This window comes from Pituophis catenifer, unplaced genomic scaffold (genome assembly GCF_029215685.1).
Source record: "Pituophis catenifer annectens isolate HBS135680 unplaced genomic scaffold, rPitCat1.0.hap2 SCAF_17, whole genome shotgun sequence".
Classification (NCBI taxonomy): Eukaryota; Metazoa; Chordata; class Lepidosauria; order Squamata; family Colubridae; genus Pituophis; species Pituophis catenifer.
Window position 1 is genome coordinate 1,170,952 of NW_027256897.1, and position 22,667 is coordinate 1,193,618.

The window sequence follows — 22,667 nt, forward strand, 5'->3', positions numbered from 1 at the left end:
ATGTGGGGGAAGTGATACCGCCTAGGGAACGGTCAGATAAGAGAGCGCATAGCCCACAGCTGTATAACGGGGATAGCAAATTCCAGCAGATTTACGCAATAAGAAAACTCTGTTGAATGGACAGCAGATGTCTGTTAGCTGTTAGCCAAGAAACCTCTCGCTCTCCTGCTAGTCTCCACCATGATGGTCAGTAGGGTGGGCATTTCTTTTGTAATAATTGCATGGGTTGGGCCTAGGAGTGGACAGCACAGCTGTCTTCCAGTACTTGAGGGGCTGTCACAGAGAAGAGGGGGTCAACCTAAATCACCTGAAGGCAAGACAAGAAGTTACAGGTAGAAACTAATCAAGGAGAGAAGCAAGCTACAACTTAAGGAGGAATTTCCCCCGACAACAAAAACAATTAACCGGTGGAATGGCTTGACTTCTGGAGTTGTGGCTGCAGATCCTCAAAAGAGGGACCACACGCTCCTTACGGCGGGGGCCAGGACAGTCCACCCTCAGCCTCACTTCTCTTCTTACCCACCCGGCTGGCTGGCTGGCGTAGCCCTTCGGTTCCCAGGCAGCCTCCTTCCTTCCCACCCCCCGGCTTTGTTCCTTTGTTCAGCAAGAGCATCTCCCTGTCTCTTGTGGGGTCCCCTCTGGCCTCATTTCCAAACAGATCTCCACCCCCCCACACACACACACCCCAGGGGGTGAGTGAACAGGCCCAAATCTTGGGCCAGAAGTCGATTGCCTTCCCACTCACAAATCCCACGCCTGAAAAAAAAGCAGGAAGGTTTTAGCAGTCCTGCCTTTTTTCCCCCCAAAGTCCCAAACATGCAATGCAAAGGTTTTATTGGTTTTTTTTCCTCTACACCCCCTTTTCAACCCCCACCTGCCCCGGTCCCTGCCTCCTCTCCCCAGTTTCAATCTTGCAGTTAGAATGGGCGGCTAATAAAATTTTTCCAAATCGATAAATAAATCCAGCTCCTAAATTTGGGGAAGTTTTGGGAAGGGACAGCTCCAATTTCAAAATAACAGAATAATTTAATAATCATTTATTACAGAATAATTTAATAATTTCAGTAAGGGTGTGCGGGTTGAGAAAGGGGTGTAGAGGAAAAATAAAACATTTTTAAAAGCTTTGCATTGCTTGTTTGGGGCTTGGGGGGAGGGGGGGAAAGGCAGGAATGCTAAGCCCTTCCTGGCTGGAAGGGAAGCCACGGACAGGAAGGTGCTGGGCTCAGCTGCCTTCCCTCCTCCCCTTTTCCATCTCCTCTCTGCCCCCCCTCTTAATTTTTTTTTTTCAACTGACAGAGGAACCATTTACAAAAGGCCGATTCTCTTGGGAACAGAGAGGCAGGAACGCAGCGTCTGTGAGTAATTTCCTGCTCAATATGGTTACCCTGACTCATTCTGTTCCCTTGGGGTCACTGCGGGACTCACTCTCTCTCTCCATCCTTCTCTCTCCCCGGCTCGTTCTTTTCTTTGTGGCTGGAATCAGCTGCAGTTCCTTTCTTTCTACCTCTCTCTTTTTTCCCTGCCTCTTTGCTTTCTTCTTCTTCTTTTTCTAAAACTCCACCACTTCGTCCCCAATCTCCCCTCTCCAGCAGATGTCCGTTTGGCACCGCGGTGATGCCCACCTGCTTGGGCGGAGTGGAGTTTCAGGGTGCCAAACTCTGGTTTCGTAACCGAGGCTGCGCGAAAGGTCATCCCTTTGGAACGCAAACACAAACACAAACCGCCATCTGCCCCAAGCCACAGCCACCTTGTGGGTCCCTGGCCGCGAAGGGGCAGGCAAGAGAGGCTTTACTTGTCTGGGCCCCATGTCCCTTTTCTGCAAGCGCTGAACGGTTTTTCTGTCTCATCTTTTTAAAAAAGATATTGTTTCTATTGTAGTTGATCATCATATAAAATGCAATTGAGTTACTTTGTACAAATAATAAAGTGAGGAACGAAAAAGGAAAGGGGAAGGGAAGGAAGGAAGGAAGGAAGGAAAGGAAGGAGGAATTTCCTGACAGTGAGTGGAACAGCTTCCCTCCAGAAGTTATGAGTGCTCCATCCCTGGAGGTTTTCAAGAAGGGATTGGACAGCCGTTTGTCTGAAATGTTATAGGGTCTCCTGGTTGAGCAGGGGGTTGGACTAAAAGATCTCCAAGATCCCTTCCAGCTCTTTTATTCTGTAATTCTAAAGTGCAAAGGGAGATGGTCGGGAAATAGGGGAAGAGAAGGAAAGGGGAAAGAAAAAATGGTGACTTGGAAAATAAAATTACAACCTCAGCTTTTTATTTTTTTCATGTTTAGTGAATGCTCGCCGGCTAATCTAATCGGCCAAACCCAAAATCAAATTTTCATATATATATTTTTTCCGTTTCGACTACAAAACTCTAGAGAGAAACAAAACTAGATACTTTCTTTTTAAAATTAAAATAATCTATCCATCCCTGCTAACTCCTTCACGTTTTTGGTCTCCTTTCTGCAACCTGTTTTCAGCACAAAATGCGTTCTCTGCTGTACGTCCAGCTTTTGCTCTGCTACGTAGGCAAACAAATTTAGGAAGGGGTGAAAAAGACAAGGACAGATCACTTTAGAAATACAGGGCTCACGTGATCCCCTTTGGCCAAGTCAATGGGGAAGCCAGATTCACTTAATAACCCTGCGACTAAGTTAATAACGGAGATCATTCCCTTCATTCCCTGTGGCAAAACTCCCTTGAGAACTGTCTCGCTTAGTGGCAGAAATGGGCTCAGTTGCAGTCATAAGTCGAAGACACCCACACCCACACCCACCCGTAAAAGAGGGATAACAATCCAATAAATAAATAGAAACATCGATCAGCCCAACCCCTCGGTTCGCTTTGGACGAGCCTCAAACGAGCCGCTTCTTGGGAAGGACTTAAAAACATCTGACCAACTTTGCCAGAGCTGACTGACGCAGCCTGGATGAGTCAGCCTATCATTCTCTTTTGAGGATCTGGCCGGGCATGACTAAGAAGGCTCTGCAGCTCCTGCTGCCTCTGGCCTTTTTTTCCGAATTGGGGCCTCGGCCCCTCCAGGCTTCAGTTCCCGTCCTTAGGTTAAGGCCGTTGGAATTCAGCCTTGCCCTCTGTCACAAAGGTGAGCGCTCAGATTGGAAATAGGATGTGGGACGGCTTGCCTCCCATCACTGGAGGATTTCAAGAAGAGACTGGACAGCCACTTGTCTGGGATGGTGTAGGGTCTCCTGCCTGAGCAGGGGGCTGGACTAGAAGACCTCCAAGGTCCCTTCCAATATATATATATATATATAACGAAGAAGCCCTGTGCCACTTTATAGCGGTTTATTTAAAAGTGGTCCTCAACTTAACTACAATGGAGCCCCAGAATTTCTGTTGCTAAGCAAAACGTTTGTTAAGTGAGTTTGGCCCCATTTTACAGCCTTTCTCGCCACAGTCGTTAAGCGGATGACTGCAGTTGTTAAATTAGTCACACGGTTGTTAAGTGAATCTGATCTCGTGATCAAAATTCAGACGCTTGGCAACTGATTCAGATTTATGACAGTCGCAGTCTCCCGGGACGGTGGGAGGTTCCCTTCTGACAAGCCAAGTCAGTGCGGAAGCCAGATTCACTTAACAACCATGTGACTCACTTAACAACTGCAGTGATTCACTTAATAAATGGGGCAAAACTCACTTCACGTAGCCACATAAACCGTGGACTCAATTGTGGGCGTAAGTCGGGGACTACCTGTATAAAGGTCAACCTGTAGCTCGCAATCTGCATTTCCCCCCCTCCCCCGTGCTGGAGCCCTTGAGGACTAGGAGCTTGAAAAGCAGGCGTGGCAGATTTCTCATCCGAAAAAGCAGACTTTTGTGTTCCTTCATTCCTTACCCCACCCCTGTCCTTCTGGCTTTTTTTCTCCCGTTTGGGGATATTTTTTTTCCTCGCTTTCTTTCGGCCGAAGAAATTCTATAAAGAACCCGATAACCTTTTAGGTTCTCATCAACTGGTCACCCAAATACGGGGGGGGGGGGGGGCCGGGGAACCCGATCTTTTTTCTTTCCCTCTTTTTCCCCCCACCCCAAATTTGTGCTTCTGTTCCTGGCTAAACCCTTGTGGGTTTAGCAAGGAGAAACTAGCAACCCGCTGTCCTTTTCTTGGCTCTTGAGGATGGAGGCGGGAGACCTTTTGCAGCTGTTGGGGGCAGAAATGAAATCCAGGCCTTGCTACAAAAAGGGTGGAGAAAGGGGACTGACCACGGGAGGAGGAGGAAGAGGAGGGGGCTGATCACCTATTTTCACCCCCCACCAGCCCCTCACCGTATTGCCCATCTCTTCCCCAAAATACCTTCGCACTGAGTGTAGAGATTTTTTGTGCATTTAAAAGGCGATCACTTCCCCCCCCCTTCCACCAACCCATTTTAAATCCCTCCTTCCTCTCCTTCTCTTCCTCCTCTCCCCCCCCCATTGTTTTTGGTGCTGGGGGGTTTGCAGTCTGAATATTCTGTGTGCTTTAGGTCTGGAGAGAGGAGGAGGAAGAGGAGGAGGAGGAGGAAGTGAGTTATTTTAAAATCCGCATCCTGCACAAGGGCTGCTGCTGACTTCCCAGGCTTGCTTTTCAGCTGGCGCTGCAGCTCTGTGGTGGATGATGTCATGGAAACTTCCCTCTAGGCAAGTTGAGTTGCATTCCCTCCCAGCCTCCTCCTCCTCCTCCTCCTCCTCTCTCTCTTCCACCCCCCCACCCCCACCCCAGACAGAGCCAGCTTTCTTCTCAAGGGTGTGCCCCAGAATCCTGTCCAAGAAAAGTAACTCCGCTGCTTTTTTTCCGCCTCCCCACAAGCCCTGCGCCTCTTGCTTGGGAGTTCATCCGAATCTCTTCCTTGCAAAAGGTCTCAGGCAAACGAGGAAGGCTGGAATTAGAAAAAGTGGGAGGTGCGGCCCTTTTGGGGGGCCGTCCCCCCCTGCAGATTGTTGGAGAAATCAGATCACCTCAACGGGAGGGGCGGCACGTCTGTCTCCGCCTTCCAAAACAGCTTGGATGCCCAGCCAGCCGGCAGAACCGGTCTTTTGGCCTCGTGGGCAGGGTTGGGCTGGGTGCAGATTGGCAGGCAGGAAATAAATAAGAGAAAGGCAGAGTTGGAAGGGACCTTACACCATTCCAGTAAAATGGCTGTCCAGTCTCTTCTTAAAAGCCTCCAGTGATGGGAGCACCCACAACTTCTGGAGGCAACTTCTGTTCCACTGATTAATTGTTCTCACTGCCAGGAAATTTCTCCTTAATTCTAAGTTGCTTCTCTCCACCCCTTTACTTCTTGTCTTGCCCTCTGGTGCTTTGGAGAATAGGTTGGCCCCTTCCTCTCTGTGACAGACCCTCAAGTACTGGAAGATGGCTATCATGCTAATCCTTTTCTTCAATCAGCTAGAGATAAGCTGGTTCCCTTAAATCATTGTACGATTTAGCCTCTGGATCCCTTATCATCTTTGTTGCTCTTCTCTACACTCTTTCTAGAGCAGTGGTTCTCAACCTGTGGGTCGGGGCCCCTTTGGGGTCGAATGACCCTTTCACAGGGGTCGCCTAAGACCATTGGAAAACACATATTTTCAATAGTTTTAGGAATAATTTTATGGTTGGGGGTCACCACAACATGAGGAACTGTATTAAAGGGTCACGGCATTAGGAAGGTTGAGAACCACTGTTCTAGAGTCTCTGTGCAGTGTCCGTGCAGCCGTCAGAACTTTGAAAATAGCATTTGGGGCGCTTGGCTTCTGATTGGCATTGACCGCCATTTGCATCATGAAATAATCATGACTAGTTTTCGGTCTTTACTTCTGACCTCTGGCAAAAAACGCGCATTGAGCAAAACGGATTCATTTTATGACTGACGTGTTCTGTTCACAACCGCCACAAAAAAAATTGTACAGTCACATGGTGAATCGCTTAACGATCGTCATGACTTGTGTGCCAGCGTTCCAGAAAGTCCCCAACTCTTTAGCACCAGAAGCTTCCACGCTGCCATTGGGATCAGAACTCCAGTTATGGTCGTAGGTTGAGGATTAACTAATAGTTTTGGGATTCACTGCGTTGTGTAGACCGCTCCACTTGGGATAAACTGAATTAAGTTTAGACCAACAGCAAGTACTGTAATGGTGTTCTGAATTTCAGGCCCTCTTTTTCTCCCAACAGTTTCTCCTCCGGGTGCAGCCACAGCAAAGTGGAAAAATGCCATTAGGCATTGAAACGTTCTTCTCCCCAGATCTGCATAATAAAATTTGAGGGGGACCCCGTGTGGGTTTTTTTTACACTCCTAGTTAACCGCTTTGGGCTCTAGTTTGTTTGTGGGGATGTGCCTCAAGGTTAACACTCTTTCCTTTTGCCCTCCAGATGAAGACGGGCCCCTTCCCTGAGCACTCCAACCAGCTGTGGAACATCAGCGCCGTCCCTTCGTGGTCCAAAGTCAATCAGGGGCTCATCCGGATGTATAAAGCCGAGGTAAGGAAAGGCAGAGGAAGTGGGGACTGCACCTCTCCATCCAGATGTCCTAGTTTATTTAATTTAATTTTAATTAATTAAATTTATATTTAGTTCTGGGTCAAACATCTGTCCGACCTTGAGAGGCTATATTGAGTGTATTAGGCTGTCCATGAATGTGAAAAGCTGGCATTTATCAGTCACTTTGGACTTTTCACGAGCCAGTTTGGTCTAGTGTTGAAGGTACCAGGATAGGAAGTGGGAGACGGAGAGTTCTATGGTCATGAAAGCCAGCTGGGTGACTTAGGGGCAATCACCAGGAGAAGGGGAGTTCTAGTCCTGCTTTAGGCCTGAAAGCTGACTGGATGGTTTGGGGCCAATTTACCCTCAGGCCTGGGGATCCTGAACTTTTTGCCTGGTGACTCCAGACTATGATGGATGCCGGATATCAAACTTCTGTCCCTCTTCCATTTCTTTCCCCTTTTTTTAGTGCCTGGAGAAGTTCCCCGTCATTCAGCACTTCAAATTCGGCAGCCTGCTTCCTATCCAGCCTGTCGCACCTTAAGGAGCTCTGTTGGTGATGGGACCGGGGGGGGGAGTCCTGGAGAACGGCGGGGGTGGGGTGGGGGGCTCCCCTTCCTAGTCACCCCAAAACCCCGCCGGCCTTGATGCTCCTTCCTTTCGGCAGGAGCCTGGCAGGGCACAACTGTCCAAGAAGATCCTGGCATTGGCACAAAAAAAAAAGAAAGAAAAAAGGCAAGAGGTGGACTTCACTCGGGCCACACAATGGTCCCCCTCTTCTGCACCCCTTTTTTCATTTGCCCCAGGATGGTTGGTGTCCTTAAAATGGTGGTGGTAGGTGGGGGGTTTTGCTTCTCTGAGCTGTGCTGTATATTTTGCTGGGGAAATACACATGCTTTAAACTTAGAGTCAAGCTGGACGTGCTGGCATTCTTCCCAATCCTTCCCCTTCTTTGCCTTGATCCCTTTGGACAGGGGTCTCCAAACCTGGCCACTTTAAGACTTCTGGACTTCAGCTTCTAGAATTCCCCAGCCAGCTTTGATTTCGGACCCTTCCCATTCAAGAAATAGGGGGTGTTATTCCCCTCCCCACCCCAGAGAGAAAGCTTCCATACCTGTGTTTCACAACCTCAGCAGCTTTAAGATTTCAACTCCCAGAATTTCCCAGCCAGCATGTGCGGCCTCCACTTGGGGAAACCACATTTGAAGGGTGCAGACAGACGGGGGGGCAAGTTCAAAGAAAAGCAGCAAAAAGCATTTGTCTCTTGCTAGCCTACATCAAGAAAAGATTATAGATTTAGAGTCCCAGATTCTGCTCAGCACCTGGTGAAATTGACTCGACAGGAAGATGAAATTGACTAACTCTTGCTCTTTGTAAGATCTGGAAATTGACGGGGGCTCAATTTCAATTCGGCAGGGGTTCTAGATCTTGAGCAATCTGCTTTTCCTTGAATTTTGCTTCTTCCAAGTCATGATTTGCAAAAATGTAACCTACATCTAAATAGGAGAATGATGATTAGAAGCGAAGAAAATGGACAAAACGGGAAATAACTAAAATGGAAACATCTATGCTGGCTGGGGAATTCTGGGAGTTGAAATCCCCACACCTTAAAATGGCTTGAGATTGAGACACACTGTTTCGCCAACTAAAACCACAGGATCTGTGTTCACGGATCCTGATCAGATCAGGGGAAGACGGTTGCATTCACACAAAAGCATAAAGCACGCAGGCTAGGGAATTCTGGGAGTTGAAGTCCACGCATCTTTAAAAAAATCACCAAGATTGAGAAACACTGTTCCGGACTACGGCAGCCACTTTATTTTGAAAGCGTGGGGTGTTTCTGAGCCCCTTCCCCAGTTTCCCAGCCTTCTTGCAAGCTGGATATTTAGCGAGGAGGGGAGATTCACTCGTGGACCCCCAAGGAAACATGGCATCCGGTCCTTAAAAGAGAGTTGGATCAGAAGGGCCTGCTAGGCAAGCTTGACGTGAAAGCTTCCTGCCTAAAGCAGTGCCTCCTCTCCAACCCACCTGGAGAAACTCAAGAGTAACTCCGTGCGTTGAGGGATTGGCTAATTTATTTTTTTTTCCATGTGGACCAGAGAGTTCTAGATCTCCAAAAAGAAAAAAAAAGGAAGGAAGGACGACATGCTACACCCCACCGCCAATTTTAATATTGTCCATCTCTTTCGGCCAAGGAGCCAAAGGCTTTAAATTACACCTTGAAAACATTTTGGTGAAAAACAGCCCCCCAAAAAGAAAAACCCCAAAACACCCTCTGTGAAAGTATTTCCGATTTGTTTATTTATTTTTCTTTCCAGTCAAGTCTTAAAAACAAAAAAAAAAAAAAATGTTTTAGATCTCTCAGGTTTTTTTTTTTTTTTTGCTTTAATTTATATGCCGCCCTTCTCCGGAGACTCAGGGCGGCTTACAATGCGTTATGCAATAGCCTTCATACTTTTGTATATTTATACAAAGTCAGCTTATTGCCCGCACAATCCGGGTCCTCATTTTACCCAACTTTGAAAGGATGGAAGGCTGAGTCAACCTTGAGCCTGGTGAGATTTGAACTTGCAGTAATTGCAGGCAGCAGATGTTAATTACAGTGCTTTAGTCCACTGTACTACAGGTTGAAGTTTATGGGGAATACATTACCTGCCCCTACCCCCCCCACCCTCCAAGTGATTTGAAAGGAAGGGGGGGGATCCCCAATTTCTGCATTTCTAATTCAACTGGTTCTGTAGTTTTTTTTTTTTTTTCTGGCTCCTTGCAAAAACTTCTCAATCCTGTTTCTCCAAATTGGGGGGGGGGATTCCAAGAAACTGCTTTGACGGTTTATTCCATTTTAAAGGAACCCCCCCCTTTTTTTTTTTTTACAAAAATGTCCAGCCTGAGGCTGAGTTGAGAGGGGCAGGTGGTTGTGGGTAACTTCAGAGGGCGATTCCTAGTAAGTAGTGGATTCCACCTGCTTGCTGATCTCTTTGTGGGATCCTCGGTACTCTCTAGATAACGTCATCAGTGTGAAGAGAGAGGGGTTTGCAGAGAGGAGGAGAGGAGGAGGAAGACAGTGACAACTGTGGGGCCCTTGGTGCTCTCTCTAAGTGGTGGTTTTCTTGCAGAAAAGTTTCATTGCCCAACTAGGTTATATCATCAGTGCTAGAAGCAAACCCCACTCCTTCACAGCACTGATAATGTAACCTAGTTGGGTGATGAGACGTCCGCAAGAAAAAAAAAACCCAGCTCACAGAGCACCGAGGATCCCTCATATTAACCCTGAGCTACAAATATTCTCCTCTTACCGGCTGATCTCTTTTCCTAGCTTTCCTGTAGCCTACTCTAGAGCAAGAGGTTCAGCCCTCTTGCAACTATACTTGGAATGGCCACAAACCCCAATGCCTTTTGAAACTGTGATCAAAGCAAGCGGCAGCTTCCCCGGGCAAGCTTGCAAATGGGGAGGGGGGGGATGTGTGGGATTTTTGCAAACCCTGCATGTGTGTACTCAGCCTCCCGGGGAGGAGACATCCCCTCCCCTCCCCTCTCCTCCCTCCCCCTCAAAACGTCCATCTTTGCCTGTTTCTGCTAAACACCCAAGGAGTGACGTCCTCAGCGCCGGGGAGAGCTGCACCTTCAATTAAATAGGATTGGCCTCTTTCTCTGTGTGACATAGCTTTTATTAATTCCAGGTATCATTCAGGGCCCACCTGCACGTTCCTTCGGCTGGGTGGTCAGAGCTTTTCGAACCACCTCTTCTTAGATTTTATAGTGCAATAGCCTAGCGCTTAAGGGGTCTCCAAACCTGGCAACTTTTAAGACTTCAACTCCCAGAATTCCCCAGCCAGCATTTTCCTTAGACATATCAGCCCACATGCCGGAATTCTGGGAGTGGATGGAAGTCCACAAGTCTTAAAGTCACCAAGTTTGGAGAGTCCTGGACCAGACAGAATTTGATGAAAATTCTGTTGGACGTCCTATAGCCTGTCTGATCTGTAGCTCTGCACACGTGCCCTTGTCCAGAACGGTCAATCGGGCATTCCTGGACCCATAAGCCTTCCCCCTGACCCTGGTCTCCAGTTCTCTTGGTCTGGTGGTTGGAATTAAACCTGTTGAATTTCGCCTGGAGTTGCCAGCATTTTGTTCGGTGTTCGACCTGATATGTTTGTTGAGCTTTTCTTAAGGATTCGGGTGAAGGCGAACTTTCTCTCTCAATTCTTTTGGCCTGCGAGTACAGGCGGTTCCCCCACTTAACAACCAGAATTTCTGTGGCCAAGGGCCGTTAAGCGAGCCCTGCTCAATTTCGCAACCTTTTTTTTTTTTGCCACAGTTCTTAAGCGAATCGTGTGGTCGTTAAACAAACCCGGCTTCCCACATTGACTTTGCTGATCACAAACTTGGCTGGGAGGGTTGCAGGTGTCAGTCATGTGATGCTTAGGATTCTGATTTTGATCACTAGACTGGGGGGGGGGTGTTGTAAGTGTGAGGACAGGTCATAAATTCCTCCCAATGGTTGCTAAATGGTTGTAAGCTGAGGACCTCCTCTAGGTTGCTGTTTTGTGGGATTTCCAGATGGCCAAACATGGATCTCTCGAGCAACAAAAATCACCCAGCTAAGTTGATTGGCCTGAGACCAAATCAGCAGACTGAATTCCTGACCAGACAACATTTCGAAAGAGCTCCTTAAGGCCATCAAATCTGTTTATCTACTGCTTGGATTACGTCCCCCTGCATATCTTCTCACACACACACACACACATACAAATGTTTCTAGAGAGGGGAAGCCGATCCCAGGTCTTCAGCGTTACCCTTTTTCTCTTTTTAAGAACTATTTAATTCTGGGGCAGGCAACTTCGTATGGGCCAGAGGCAAAGTAAATTACCATTTAGGCCAGATGCGGGATCAGTGAAATTACATAGTTAATAGAAGGGTTTCCTGTGCATTCCACAGCTCACCTGTCCTAGTAATAACAGTAAAATAATATAATTGAACAACGTGATGATGACGATAATAATATGTTTTTGAGGCAATCAGGGTGGCACCCCATTCCTAAGAAGGTTGTCCTTCTCCCATAGGATCTGGGGAAGAACTTCATGGTTTAAGCTTTGAGGAAAGTCACTCGGGAGAATATTTGAGTTGCCTTCGAATCCTGAAAAAGGTACTGCCTAGGCCCTAGGAGAAGGTTACAACCTTGCAAAGCATCAGTGGTGCCTGCCTTAGTAGCATTACTTGCAAAGAAGTGCTTGGAACACAGGTAGTCCTCGACTTAACGGCCACTCAAAGTTACAGCGGCACTGAAAAAAGTGACTTACGACCGTTTTTCAAGCCACCGTTGCAGCATCCCAGCATTGGTCACGTGAATAAAATTCAAACGCTTTGCAACTGGCATGTACTTAGGTCGGTTGCACTGTCCCAGGGTGGGGGTAGGGCGCGTGATCCGCTTTTGTGACCTTCTGACACATCATAGTCAGCAGGGGAAGTCAGGTTCACTTAACAACCCTGTTACTAACTGAACAACTGCAGGGATTCACTTAGTGACTGTGGCAAGAAAGGTCGTGAAATGGGGCTAAGCTCACTGAACAAATGTTTCGCTTAGCAAACACAAATTTTGGGCTCCGTTGTGGTCGTAGGTTGAGGACTGCCTGCTAGCCTACATCAAGAAAAGATGATAGCTTTAGAGTCCCAGATTCTGCTGAACGGCTGGTGAAATTGATTAGACAGGAAGGTGAAATTGACTAATTCTTGCTCCCTGTAAAATCTAGTTGTGAAATTGACTTAAAGAAGGGGCAGGGTTTCTACTAGATCTTGAGTAGTCTCCTTTTCCTTGAATTTTGCATCTTTCAGGAGATTATTGGACAGGACCAAGGGGGAAGCATTTGTTTAAAAGCAAACATGTAACGCACGTCTAAATTGGAGGAGGAGGATTAGAAGCAAAGCCTCTTTGCAGGCAGAAAATGGACAAAACAGGAAGCAGCGGCTGATTGGAGAATTCTGGGAATTGAAATCCACACATCTCAAAGTTGCTGGGATCTAGAAACACTGAATAGAAGTTAGCCAGGATTTTGCCAGCTAAAATCATATGAACTGTGTTGCAACACCTCTAACCGGAACAAGGGAAGACAGTTGCAATCACACAAAACTTGAAGCTTCTTTAGTGTCAACCTCGGTTAATTTTCCATGGCTTAACATTGGCGAGCTTGATGGCTCCGGATATTTGACAAGCTTGCTATCTTCCTCCAAATGAATTCAGTGCCACAATTAGAATATTCCCAACAAATTCTGCTTCTAAATCTGCCAAAGCGACTTGAGACTTTATGCAAAGACTTCCTGCAGGAAATTGGTCTGGAAATACATTCCGGTAATTGATTTCCAGGATTTCTCTCCATTCCAGAGGGGATTGCAGGAATTTCAGCTTGAGGGATCTCTCGTGGTCCTTAAGGATCACCGAACAGGTGACAGGAACTTTTTTTTAAGAGATATAAGCACTCCGGGCAGATAATATAAAAGCTGGATGAAAACTGAGCCCGAGCAATTTCTTTACTGACATCCTGCCACAAACGCCAGCTTTTAAAATAGTTCTTCTATTAACATCACTAAGTGGATAAAATGAAGGTGGGCCTGAGAATCATGATGGACTTTTGGTGGCTTCATGCAGTGGTCCCCAACCCCCGGTCCGCGGACCGGTGCCGGGCCGTGGAGTACCTGGCACCGGGCCGCGCAGCGGCCGGGGGACATAAACGCTGCAGCGCAAAGGCTCCTGGGCCGTGCGCAATGGGCCGTGCGCAAAAGCTCCTGGGCCGTGCCCCCACCCCTGCGCGCGCTCAGCGGGCCGCGGCGATAAAAAGGTTGGGGACCACTGGCTTCATGGACACATCGGTTTTGTGTCTCCCAGTCTTCCCCTCCTGAATTCTTCCAAATAAGGGGAGATCAAAAGGCCACACTTTTGGAATCCTGCATCTACTTCTGCTCACCACAATACAAATAATATATTGAGACCATAGAAAGAATGCAGAGAACAACAAAGATGATCAGGGGGCTGGAGGCTAAAACACATGAAGAACGGTTGCAGGAATTGGGTCTGTCCAGTGATAGGGACGCAATGGCTCAGTGGCTAAGACGCTGAGCTTGTCGGTCGAGAGGTCGGCAGTTCAGCGGTTCGAATCCCTCGTGCCGCGTAACGGGTTGAGCTCCCGTGACTTGTCCCAGCTTCTGCCAACCTAGCAGTTCGAAAGCAGGTAAAAAATGCAAGTAGAAAAATAGAGACCACCTTTGGTGGGAAGGTAAAAGCGTTCCGTACGACTTTGGCATTGAGTCATGCGGTCCACATGACCACGGAGATGCCTTCAGACAGCGCTGGCTCTTTGGCTTTGAAACGGAGATGAGCACCGCCCCCTAGAGTCGGGAACGACTAGCACAGATGTGCGAGGGGAACCTTTAGTCTAGTGAAAAGGAGGACATAATAGCAAAATGACAGAGTTGGAAGGGACTTTGGAGGTCTTCTAGTCCAATCTCCTGCTCAGGTAGGAAGCCCTATACCATTTCAAACACACGATTGTGTTGAGTAGAGGGTTGGAGTAGAAGACCTCCAAGTTCTCTTCCAGCCCTAGGATTCTATGATCTGGAAGCTGTATAGCTAGCCCTCAACTTTGGACCATCCCTTTAGCGATCACGTGTTTGTGTGTGTGTGAAGGATGAGTCCTTTAAATTGAAATAAACAATGGAAAAATCCTATTTTTGTGTTTTTGTTTGTTTAGGACTCCATAATTCCCGAGATCCGGGTTGTATTTTTGAGCTAGTCATCCTTGTTTCACATCGCGTGTTTATTTTGGATCAATCTTTGCTCTTGACAGCTGCAACTGTACAAAATCCCGAATCTCTGCGGGAGAATTCTGACAGCAATCCAGCAATCGCATATATAACACAAACGCACACATTCACACACACACACACGAGTCATTTGCCACCTTCCCCTCCCTAGATTTGCGACACACACACACAGGTTGAAAGTCCTTGGAGTAAAACATTGCGAAACTGACTAGATCCAGTTGCCAGAGCGCCAATATCCAAAAAGGACAATTTCTTTTCTCCAAAGTTGTGTTGGCCCGGAAGGATTTTGCTAATCAATGTCCCCCAATGTCTCCAACACTCCTCCCCCTCGGCAAATAGATCAGATGCACAAAGATTTAAGAGGGATCTCTTCCCAGCCGTTGCATAAGCCAGCCATCTGATCAGACCATCCCCTAAAACTTTGGCCAGCTCCCTGCACACGCTCAGATGCCTCTTGTCCTCCCTTCATCTGTTCCTTTTCCAAAGCTCCGCAGGACACCCTCCTCCCCACCGAGCTATCTCCTTCGCTCCTTTTTTTCCCTGCCTCTTTTCTCATCCGCATATTCATCAGCAGCAGATAAATTAATCACGCTGCCGGTAAACTTTCAGGGTGACAGGGAAAATCGCCCCTCTCTCTTCCCCCCCCTCTCCCCTAACCCCCCTCCCCTTCTCATTTCTTTCCCCACCACTCTCTATTCTGCTGCTGTGCTGAGTTTTCTCCCTCGGAAAGAAATTGCTGAGCTGACAGCCGAGGAGAAAAGATGAAACGAGCCCAGCTTTAAGCAGTTCAAAGGCTGAAATTTCTGCTGGGGTTTGCAACTGAGCCATCGTGCCCGGCTTCCCAGCCGCGAGGTCGAAAGTTGGTGCGAAGGATAATGAGAAAAGGGTTGGCGCCCGAGAAGGTGCGGAGTGAATTTTCTCCCCTCCCCCACCAGCACAGTTGTCAGGAAAGGGGAGGTCGAGGGGCACCCGATTAATTTTAATTTTAAAAGACAAAAGACCCTCCCCCTTTGGAGCCCCCGATGGTATCCAAACGAACAGTTGAAAGTTAACAAAGCTAAATGTGTCAACTTGCAACAGTTCATTTAGTGACCAAAGTTACAATGGTACTGAAAAAAAGAGACCTAGGGCCCTTTTCACACGACCGTTTCAGCATCCTCGAGGTGATGTGATCAACATCCAGATGCTTGTTAACTGACTCGTATTTAAGACGGTTCTAGCATCCCGGAGTCACGTGGTCCCGTTTTGCGACTTTCTGATGAGCAAAGTCAGTGGGGAAGATAGATTCGCTTAACAGCCGTACCACTCACTTAACAACAATGGCAAGAAAGATAAAAAAAAATGGGGCAAAACTCACTTGGTTAGAAAAGGGATAGGAGACCACCAGGAGACCAATTTTTTTTTTAAATTATTATTTTTTTTTTACAATAGTGGGAAGTCATTTCTGAGCTTCAACAATCTGGATTTGTTGATGATGTCAGCACAATTAAACTTAACAAGAACATTTTTATTCTAACCTGGGCTGACATCCGAACACCTAAGCGGTGTTTCAAACTGAATGAGACGCCACCAGGAGATCTCGGTGCCGTAGACTAGAAGGTGAAGTTGACAAAGCCTTCCAACCCCTTTCCTAGCATTGCCAAGAAAACGTTGAATGTGTCCATTCTTGAAAGAGACTCGACTTGAATTTGAAGGTAGTTCTAATTAACTAGCTTTTTAAAAAGGCTTTTTTTTTTTTTCCTATTTTGAGTTTTTATGTCGTTATCTGCCTTGAGCATTTGGCAGCTAGATCACAACTGCACGGAATTAAAAATGAATTAAACTTAACTGAAAGCAAGGATACAGTTAATCAACCATTAATAAATTAATTAAGTCAATATGAACCTTACGCATCGGGGCCACAAATATGTTTTATCCCACGTAGGTTGGTTGGGACGATGGTCTGGTTTTCATTGGCCAGCAAACATCCCCGTTTCCCCCCGTTTTAAATATAGGCAACCCGAAACAATGGGCCCAGCAGTATTTGCGCCCCATAAACCCCATCAGGTAGATGGGCTTTGTAGCCTTTGAAGAGGATTTTCTAACGGTTTAGTTCCCCTCTACCCTCTTTCCTGGCCTTGCAACGCTGCTTGGGCTGAGTCTGGGGATGTTGGGAAGTGTAGTCCCTGCCCCTCTGGAGGGCACCAGGTTGGAGGAAGGGTTCACAACTGCACCTGAGGGGGTGGGGTGGGGAAAGCTGGTTTTCTGGGTGCGTTAAGAGACACCCTTCGCTTCTTCGCCCATAAACCAATTGCTAAATTAACCTGGTTTTTTTTAGGTTCGCCCTGTCCATTGGCCTGGTTCCCACAACATACTTAACCGGGTTCATGGAGAGGTTAACTGTCTTGTGGGAATGCCAAAAAGGGTCCAGAAGAGCCAGTCCGCTAATTATCAGGGGTTTAAATTTAGCCCGGAACAAACTCTGTCTTCGGCTAATTCCATTTTCTCTTCTCTCTGCCCTCCGCAACAGGCAGGCAGCATCAGAGCTGTTTTCAACAGTGCTGTTTTGCTCTATTTACAACAAGACTTTCTTTTTTTTTTTTGCACGCTCTCTTGCAAAGCTGTTGTTGGGCCCTTTTTGGGGAGGAAAAGCAAGAGAGAATTCATCCCGCTAAGCTCTGGGTTTTGCCCGTGGGTCCTCCAGGAAAAGGAGACAGATAGAAAGAGCGGCTGAAATGAGGCTGAAAATAGCCTCTCTTTTTTTTAAAAAAAAATCCTATCACAAAGAGGGATGAAATGGACTTGGCTGTACCAGCCGTTGCCCAAATTTGATCCTGGTCTTAATTTTGGAATGAAAAAACGTAGGTTCACTCACTTCTTTGCTCTGGATAATGCGCAAAGTATGGCAGAGCCCAACTCTGCTTAGATTCCGTCAACCTGATGTGCAATTTTTTCTTCTTCTGTCTATCACAATAATCCCCCTCTCTGGATCCCTGTAGCCACCATTTGAAAAGGAATTTGTTGCGTAAATCATCTAATTTCACCAGGATGTCTGTGCTGATTTCAATGTATTATTATTTCACATATGTTTTCTGGTCATGGTCAAGTTTTGGAGATCCTGAGGTCATCCCCTTGCCTTGTGCAGAAGAAAGAAAGGGAGGGAGGGAGGAAGGAATGGGAAGAAAGGAAGGAATTGATAGTTGGGAAAGAAGATGGAAGGAAGGAAGGAAGGAAGGAAGGAAGGAAGGAAGGAAGGAAGGAAGGAAGATAGATGATAAAGGGGGAAAAAGGAGGAAGGCAGGCACCTGGGTGACTTTGGGCCAGTCAGCTCAAACTCGCCTCACAAGGTTGTTGTGTGGAAAAGAGGAGGAAAGTGTTGGATATGTTTGTCACCTTGAGTTGTTTGTAAAAATAATAAAAGGCAGGTTACAGATAAAACCTGGTTTGTTTGGTAAACCCTGATGTATGATGTAGTGGACTCGGTTGGAGTTTGTTCATTAACACCACGGCTTAGCATCCTGTAGCAATTGACCTGGGTTATCCAAGTTGTAGAATAGCCTTTTCCTGTTTTAATCTTTTTATGCAGCCCATTTGGATGTGGGTATAAGTGTTTGTGTGTGCTGATCTGTGAATGTTTGTGCAGAGGCAATAAACAGTGGGAGAAAAGTAATCCGCTTCCCCCCTCCCAATATTGATATAAATCCCCTCTCCAAATGGGTTGAATTTGGATTCGACTCAATCCAAGATCGCTTCCAACTCTCATTCTGAATTTTGTATTCCAAATTTCAATGTATTTTTTAAATCCGCTAACAGCATAATGCTGCAGTGCCCACATTGACCACTAGGGAGAGCTCTGGCAATTGCCTTTTCAGCTGGGCTCTACCGGGGTTGCAAATTTAAGATTGGAAAAACGAATTAAAATTATATACATTCTTCAACAAAAGGTTAAAAAGATGGAAGGGAACTCTTTTTTCATTTAAATATCAGCCTCTGATTTCATACATCGCGTTCTCCCAGATTCAGATCTAAAATGGGCTTTTTCAGACCTGACATTCAACAAGATTAAACAAAGATCAACTCATAATATTAACACGATCCATAATAAGTGATTTTCCTACTATATATATATATATATATAATATTAAAAATGATAGTAGCGAGTGCACAAATTCATCACAATCCATCTGTGAGCCTTAAAAACAAAAACAGTCATCTACCTGAGATCAGAATATAAATATCCCGTCTGGTTAAAAATTCTAATGTCAAAAAGTTTTGATTTATTATGCCAATTTTTCCCGTGAGTTGGGAATCTCTGCTTCTAGCTGTTTTAGGAACAGCTCCCATTTAAAAAAAAATGTGTTTGTGTAGGCACACACGTGCACGATCACACACACCCATTAATTTTGAGGCCAGCCTGTAGTTGGTCAGAAAAATCTTTTTATTACCTTCATTCATTTGGTTTAAAGAAAGGGGTGTGTGGAAAACACCACCAAGTGGCGTAAAGCAGAGATAACAAACTCTGGCTCTAGATAAAAAGAGGGAAAAACAAACTTTAGGAATACGGGCCACATAGCCATGTTTTATAGATCCACAAAGGGAAAAAAAAACTTTTATCCCTTTGTCAAAGGTACTTTTCTGTTAAAAAATAAAATTAAAAAAATCCCAAACTCAAAACTCTCTGAATCCACCCAAGTTTCCCCAAGCAAAAATAATTCAACTTTTTGCAACTCAAGTTTGCTCCACGCACTATAAACGCTATTCATGAAGGAAGCTTTTTGCTTACAAAAAGAAAAGAAAAGAAGATAGCAGATGCTGTTTTCTTCCAATCTGGTTGTGTCTCGAGAAAATGGATCATTCTCTTTCCTTTCGTGTATTCATTTGGGTAAGGCTTGGCCCTCCCCTTCCCAAAATATTAAAAATGTGCATAACATGGGAGTTAAATCCTTTCAGACGGGGGCATTTTCAGTTGAAACAAGTCAACTATTTTGTTTCAAGCAAAACTTTGTGTTAGGCTAAACTTAAAAGGCTGCTGGCAAGCAAATCTCATCACAGTTGAGTCATTCAGCTTACACAGGAGTAGCAACAACTGAAGTTAGATTTGCAACCCCCCCACCCCCGGCTCTAAGCTCCTTTTTGTAAGCATAGGATATAACACAGCCACTTGCTTTCCCCCTTTTATAATTGGCCTTTTTATTAAGATTATAAATTTAAACAAATCTGAACAGTTTTACCCGGTGATATACAATTCAGTATGCACACACACTCACACACAAAAATATACAGAGATACAAAGGGAAGGTGGGAAAAAAAATAATAGTTTTGGCAAATGAGTCCTTTAATACACAGTGCTGAATGTGAAGTGGATGGCAGATTGAAAAAAAACTACCTTTTTACAACAAAAGGCTATTTTCCTCCCTTCCCTTGCAAAATAATAATTAAAAAAAAGAACAGAAATTTAATTCCCATCCCCCTTCCTCTCTTGAGAAATAAAAAAAAAGGGTTACAGAAAACACAAGACTTTATTTTTATTTTTTTTTCCTGCACACAGGACTGAACAATGCTGGCTGGTTAAGGAGGTTTTTTTAAAAAAAAAATTGGAGGAGTCATCCGACACATTTAAAGACACGAAAATAGTGAACTCAGGAGCTGGTCGAGTTGTTTGCCTCTTTCTTGCAGGCTTCCCTTGGGATGAAGGGAATCAGACAGCTGTGCATGATGGGAGCTGTTACCTCCCCCAAAACCCATCTGCAAATGGACTACTTAGAGGGAGCGCAAGGGTGTGTATGTTGTGTGTTTGTGTACATGCAAGGAGAAAATAGCAACCATCTCCAACGTGGTCAATCGATACAAATATTCACCCTAGGAAGAAATTTCTTTCTGCAGCATAAAACATTTGGGGATTTTTAAAAAGGGGGTGGTGGCGGAGGGGAGGCCCATGTCCACTAAAGGTGAGCCCCCTCCCCAAAACCCTAAGCGGCTGCAAAGAGGGGGGGAGGGGGGAGAAATGCATACAGTTCATTTGAATTGAGGGCAGTGACTCTAGAGCGAAATTCGCTGAAAACCCAGCATTTTCAAGGGGCTTTCAAAATAAATCCTTAATTCTGAAGCTTTTAGAAATATTTCTCAGCCCAGCCTTAACAGCCGGGAAGGAAAAATCGCCTTCTTTCCAGGCAGGGACCTTTCCCCATTTTTCCAGTTTAAGCCTTTTTTCTCCCCCAACGCTCCCTCCAAATAGGCAGAACCAATTCCTGCCCCACCGAGACCCCCAAAATCTCCCCTTTTCCTCCCCCCCATGCGGCATTCGCGCTCGTTCACGGTCCCACTTTCCCCACCCCGGTTTTTTTTTTTTTTTTTTTTAAAAATCACCTTCCCCTCTTTAAAAAGAAAAAAAAAGAGCAAGACAATCAAAGAAGGCTTGGAACCCAGGCAGAAAGAAAAAAAATCACACCACACACCCCTCCAACTCAAAAGCGCCGGGAAATCAAGAAACAAAGGAAAAGTTATTCGCCCGTCTTCCGCGTTCCTCGCTGCCCGAATCGTCTCGCCTCTGCTCGGCCGTCCGTCCGTCCGCTGCAAAAAATGTGAGCTCCGATGGCCCCGGGAAAGTCCGTGGTCCAATTTTAGAAAACATTCGCTCGGTTCGACGCCCCCCCCTCCCCAAATCCCTTTCCTCCCTCCCCGCCCAGGTTCAGCCCAGACCCCCGCCAGTCCAGTCTTTGTTTCAGGGTCTCCCGCGCCCCCCCTCAGTCCGTCCGTCCCCCCCACCGTCCCAAAAGGGGCCGAGCGGCGGGGAGAGCCCCGCCAAAGCCGACCCCGGCCGCTCTCAAAAGGCCACGATGGCCCGCGTCCAAGCCCCCAAGCTGGCCAGCGCCTGTTTGCCGCACAGCTGTCCGCTGGAGAGCTGCTCCGAGTCCGACGGCGGCGCCGGCGGGGGCGGCCGGCTCACCAAACCGCTGAAGCTGGAGCCGAAGATGGAGATCAGGCTGGAGATGTTGGAAGCGTCCGGCGAGGCAGAGGAGGAGGAAGGATGGGAGCAGGCGGAGGAGGAGGAGGAGGAAGAGGAGGAGGAAGGCGAGGGCGCCTGTCCAGCGGTGGGGAAGCCTTCGAAGCGGGCGCGCTTGGCACAGGAGGCGAAGGGCGAAGGCGCACCGGGCGGCGGAGGCGGCAAGAGCGGCGGATCCCCAGCGCCGCCCGCCGGCTCGTACTTGCGCTTGGCGCCCGGGCTGGGCGGAGGCAGCGGCAGCGGCGGCGGTGGCGGCGGCGGCGGCGGGCAGCAGCTGGCAGCGGAGGCCACGACGGCGGGGACGAGGCCGCCTGGCGGGCAGGGCGCGCAGCAGCAGTCCTGGTGCAGGTAGCCGTTCTCCACCGTGGTCACCACGTGCGTGTCCAGATCCAGCACGGTGGTGCGGCTGGAGCAGTGCGCCGCGGACCCCGACGGCGGAATCCCCGAGGGCGCGCACGAGACGCCGAACTCCGTCCCGACGCCTCCGCTGCCGCCTCCTCCTCCTCCTCCTCCTCCTCCCGATCCGGGGTAGCCGCGCGGCGGGTAGAAGGGCAGCGGCGAGTCCCGGCACACGCTGGCCGCGCCGGGCATCCCCAAAGCGTCGTCGGCGGGCGGCGGCGGCTGCGGCGGCAGGAGCAGCATCGACGGCGAGTCCGGCCTGGCCAGGGCGCAGCTCCGCAGCTGGAGGCCGTCCGGTCCGGCGGCGACGGAGGCGGGCAGCGTCTGGAAGTCCGCGCCGGCCAGCTCGCCCAGCGGCGGGGGAGCGCAGACGGGGGGCGCGGGGGCCAAGGGCAGGGCGCCGCCGGCTCCGTCGAGGTAGAGCGGGTGCGGCGGCTGGCCGGGCAGGGCGCTGCTCTGGCGGCGGTAGAGCTCGGCGTAGCGCTCGCTCAGGTAGAGCTGCCGGGCGTTGCGGAGCACGTAGGAGACCAGCAGGTTCTTGTGCAGCTTCAGGCCGCCGCGCTGCGTGCGCGACATGTGGATCTTGCGCAGCGAGAGGCTGATCAGGCTCTGGGCGTCCAGCGCGCACTCCATCTTCCTCGGCGGCCGCTCAGCTTCGGCCGCCCGCCGGCGCCCGGGCCCGCATCCACACGCGGCGAGGCCGGCGCTGCCCGGGGCCACCGCTCCAACGGGGGCCGCGCCGGGCGGCGGGCAGGCGGGCAGGATCGCCCGTGCCAGGCGCTTGATGCCACCCGCTCGGAAAAGGCAGCGAAAGCAGCCGCCAACCCCACCCGATGCCCGGCGCTGGCTACTGGCTCGCTCGCCCGGCCGGCCGGCCCTCCCACTCTCGCCCGGCCGTCTGCGCTCGGCAGGGCCAGCACTAAGCGCGGCTTTGCCCAGCCCCCGCTATTTATACCCCCTCCCCGAGCCCGCCCCCGTCGCCCGGGACCTATTGGCGGGCACCTTGGCCTTGGATTGGCAGCCGCC

At 48.3% G+C, this 22,667-nt stretch overlaps 2 protein-coding genes across 4 annotated transcripts in view; one reads left to right on the forward strand and one right to left on the reverse strand.

Annotated features, from left to right (window-relative positions):
* Positions 1-7,025, forward strand: part of PTPA (protein phosphatase 2 phosphatase activator) — a 22,605-nt gene extending 15,580 nt beyond the window's left edge. For all 3 annotated transcript variants that reach the window (XM_070955784.1, XM_070955783.1, XM_070955782.1), the window contains exons 9-10: positions 6,338-6,445; positions 6,915-7,025. In XM_070955784.1, coding sequence (XP_070811885.1) covers positions 6,338-6,445; positions 6,915-6,989 — 183 coding nt within the window. In that variant the 3' untranslated portion in view covers positions 6,990-7,025. The remainder of the gene's footprint in view (positions 1-6,337; positions 6,446-6,914) is intronic.
* A 14,037-nt stretch (positions 7,026-21,062) lies between these two features.
* IER5L (immediate early response 5 like) lies at positions 21,063-22,274 on the reverse strand. Its single transcript, XM_070955786.1, has one exon. The coding sequence runs from the start codon at positions 22,272-22,274 to the stop codon at positions 21,063-21,065; it is 1,212 nt and encodes a 403-aa protein (XP_070811887.1).
* Positions 22,275-22,667: the final 393 nt, after the last annotated feature.

Excerpts from the sequence above, each read along its gene's own strand:
- IER5L (XM_070955786.1), bottom strand. The coding sequence starts at position 22,274 with ATGGAGTGCGCGCTGGACGCCCAGAGCCTGATCAGCCTCTCGCTGCGC.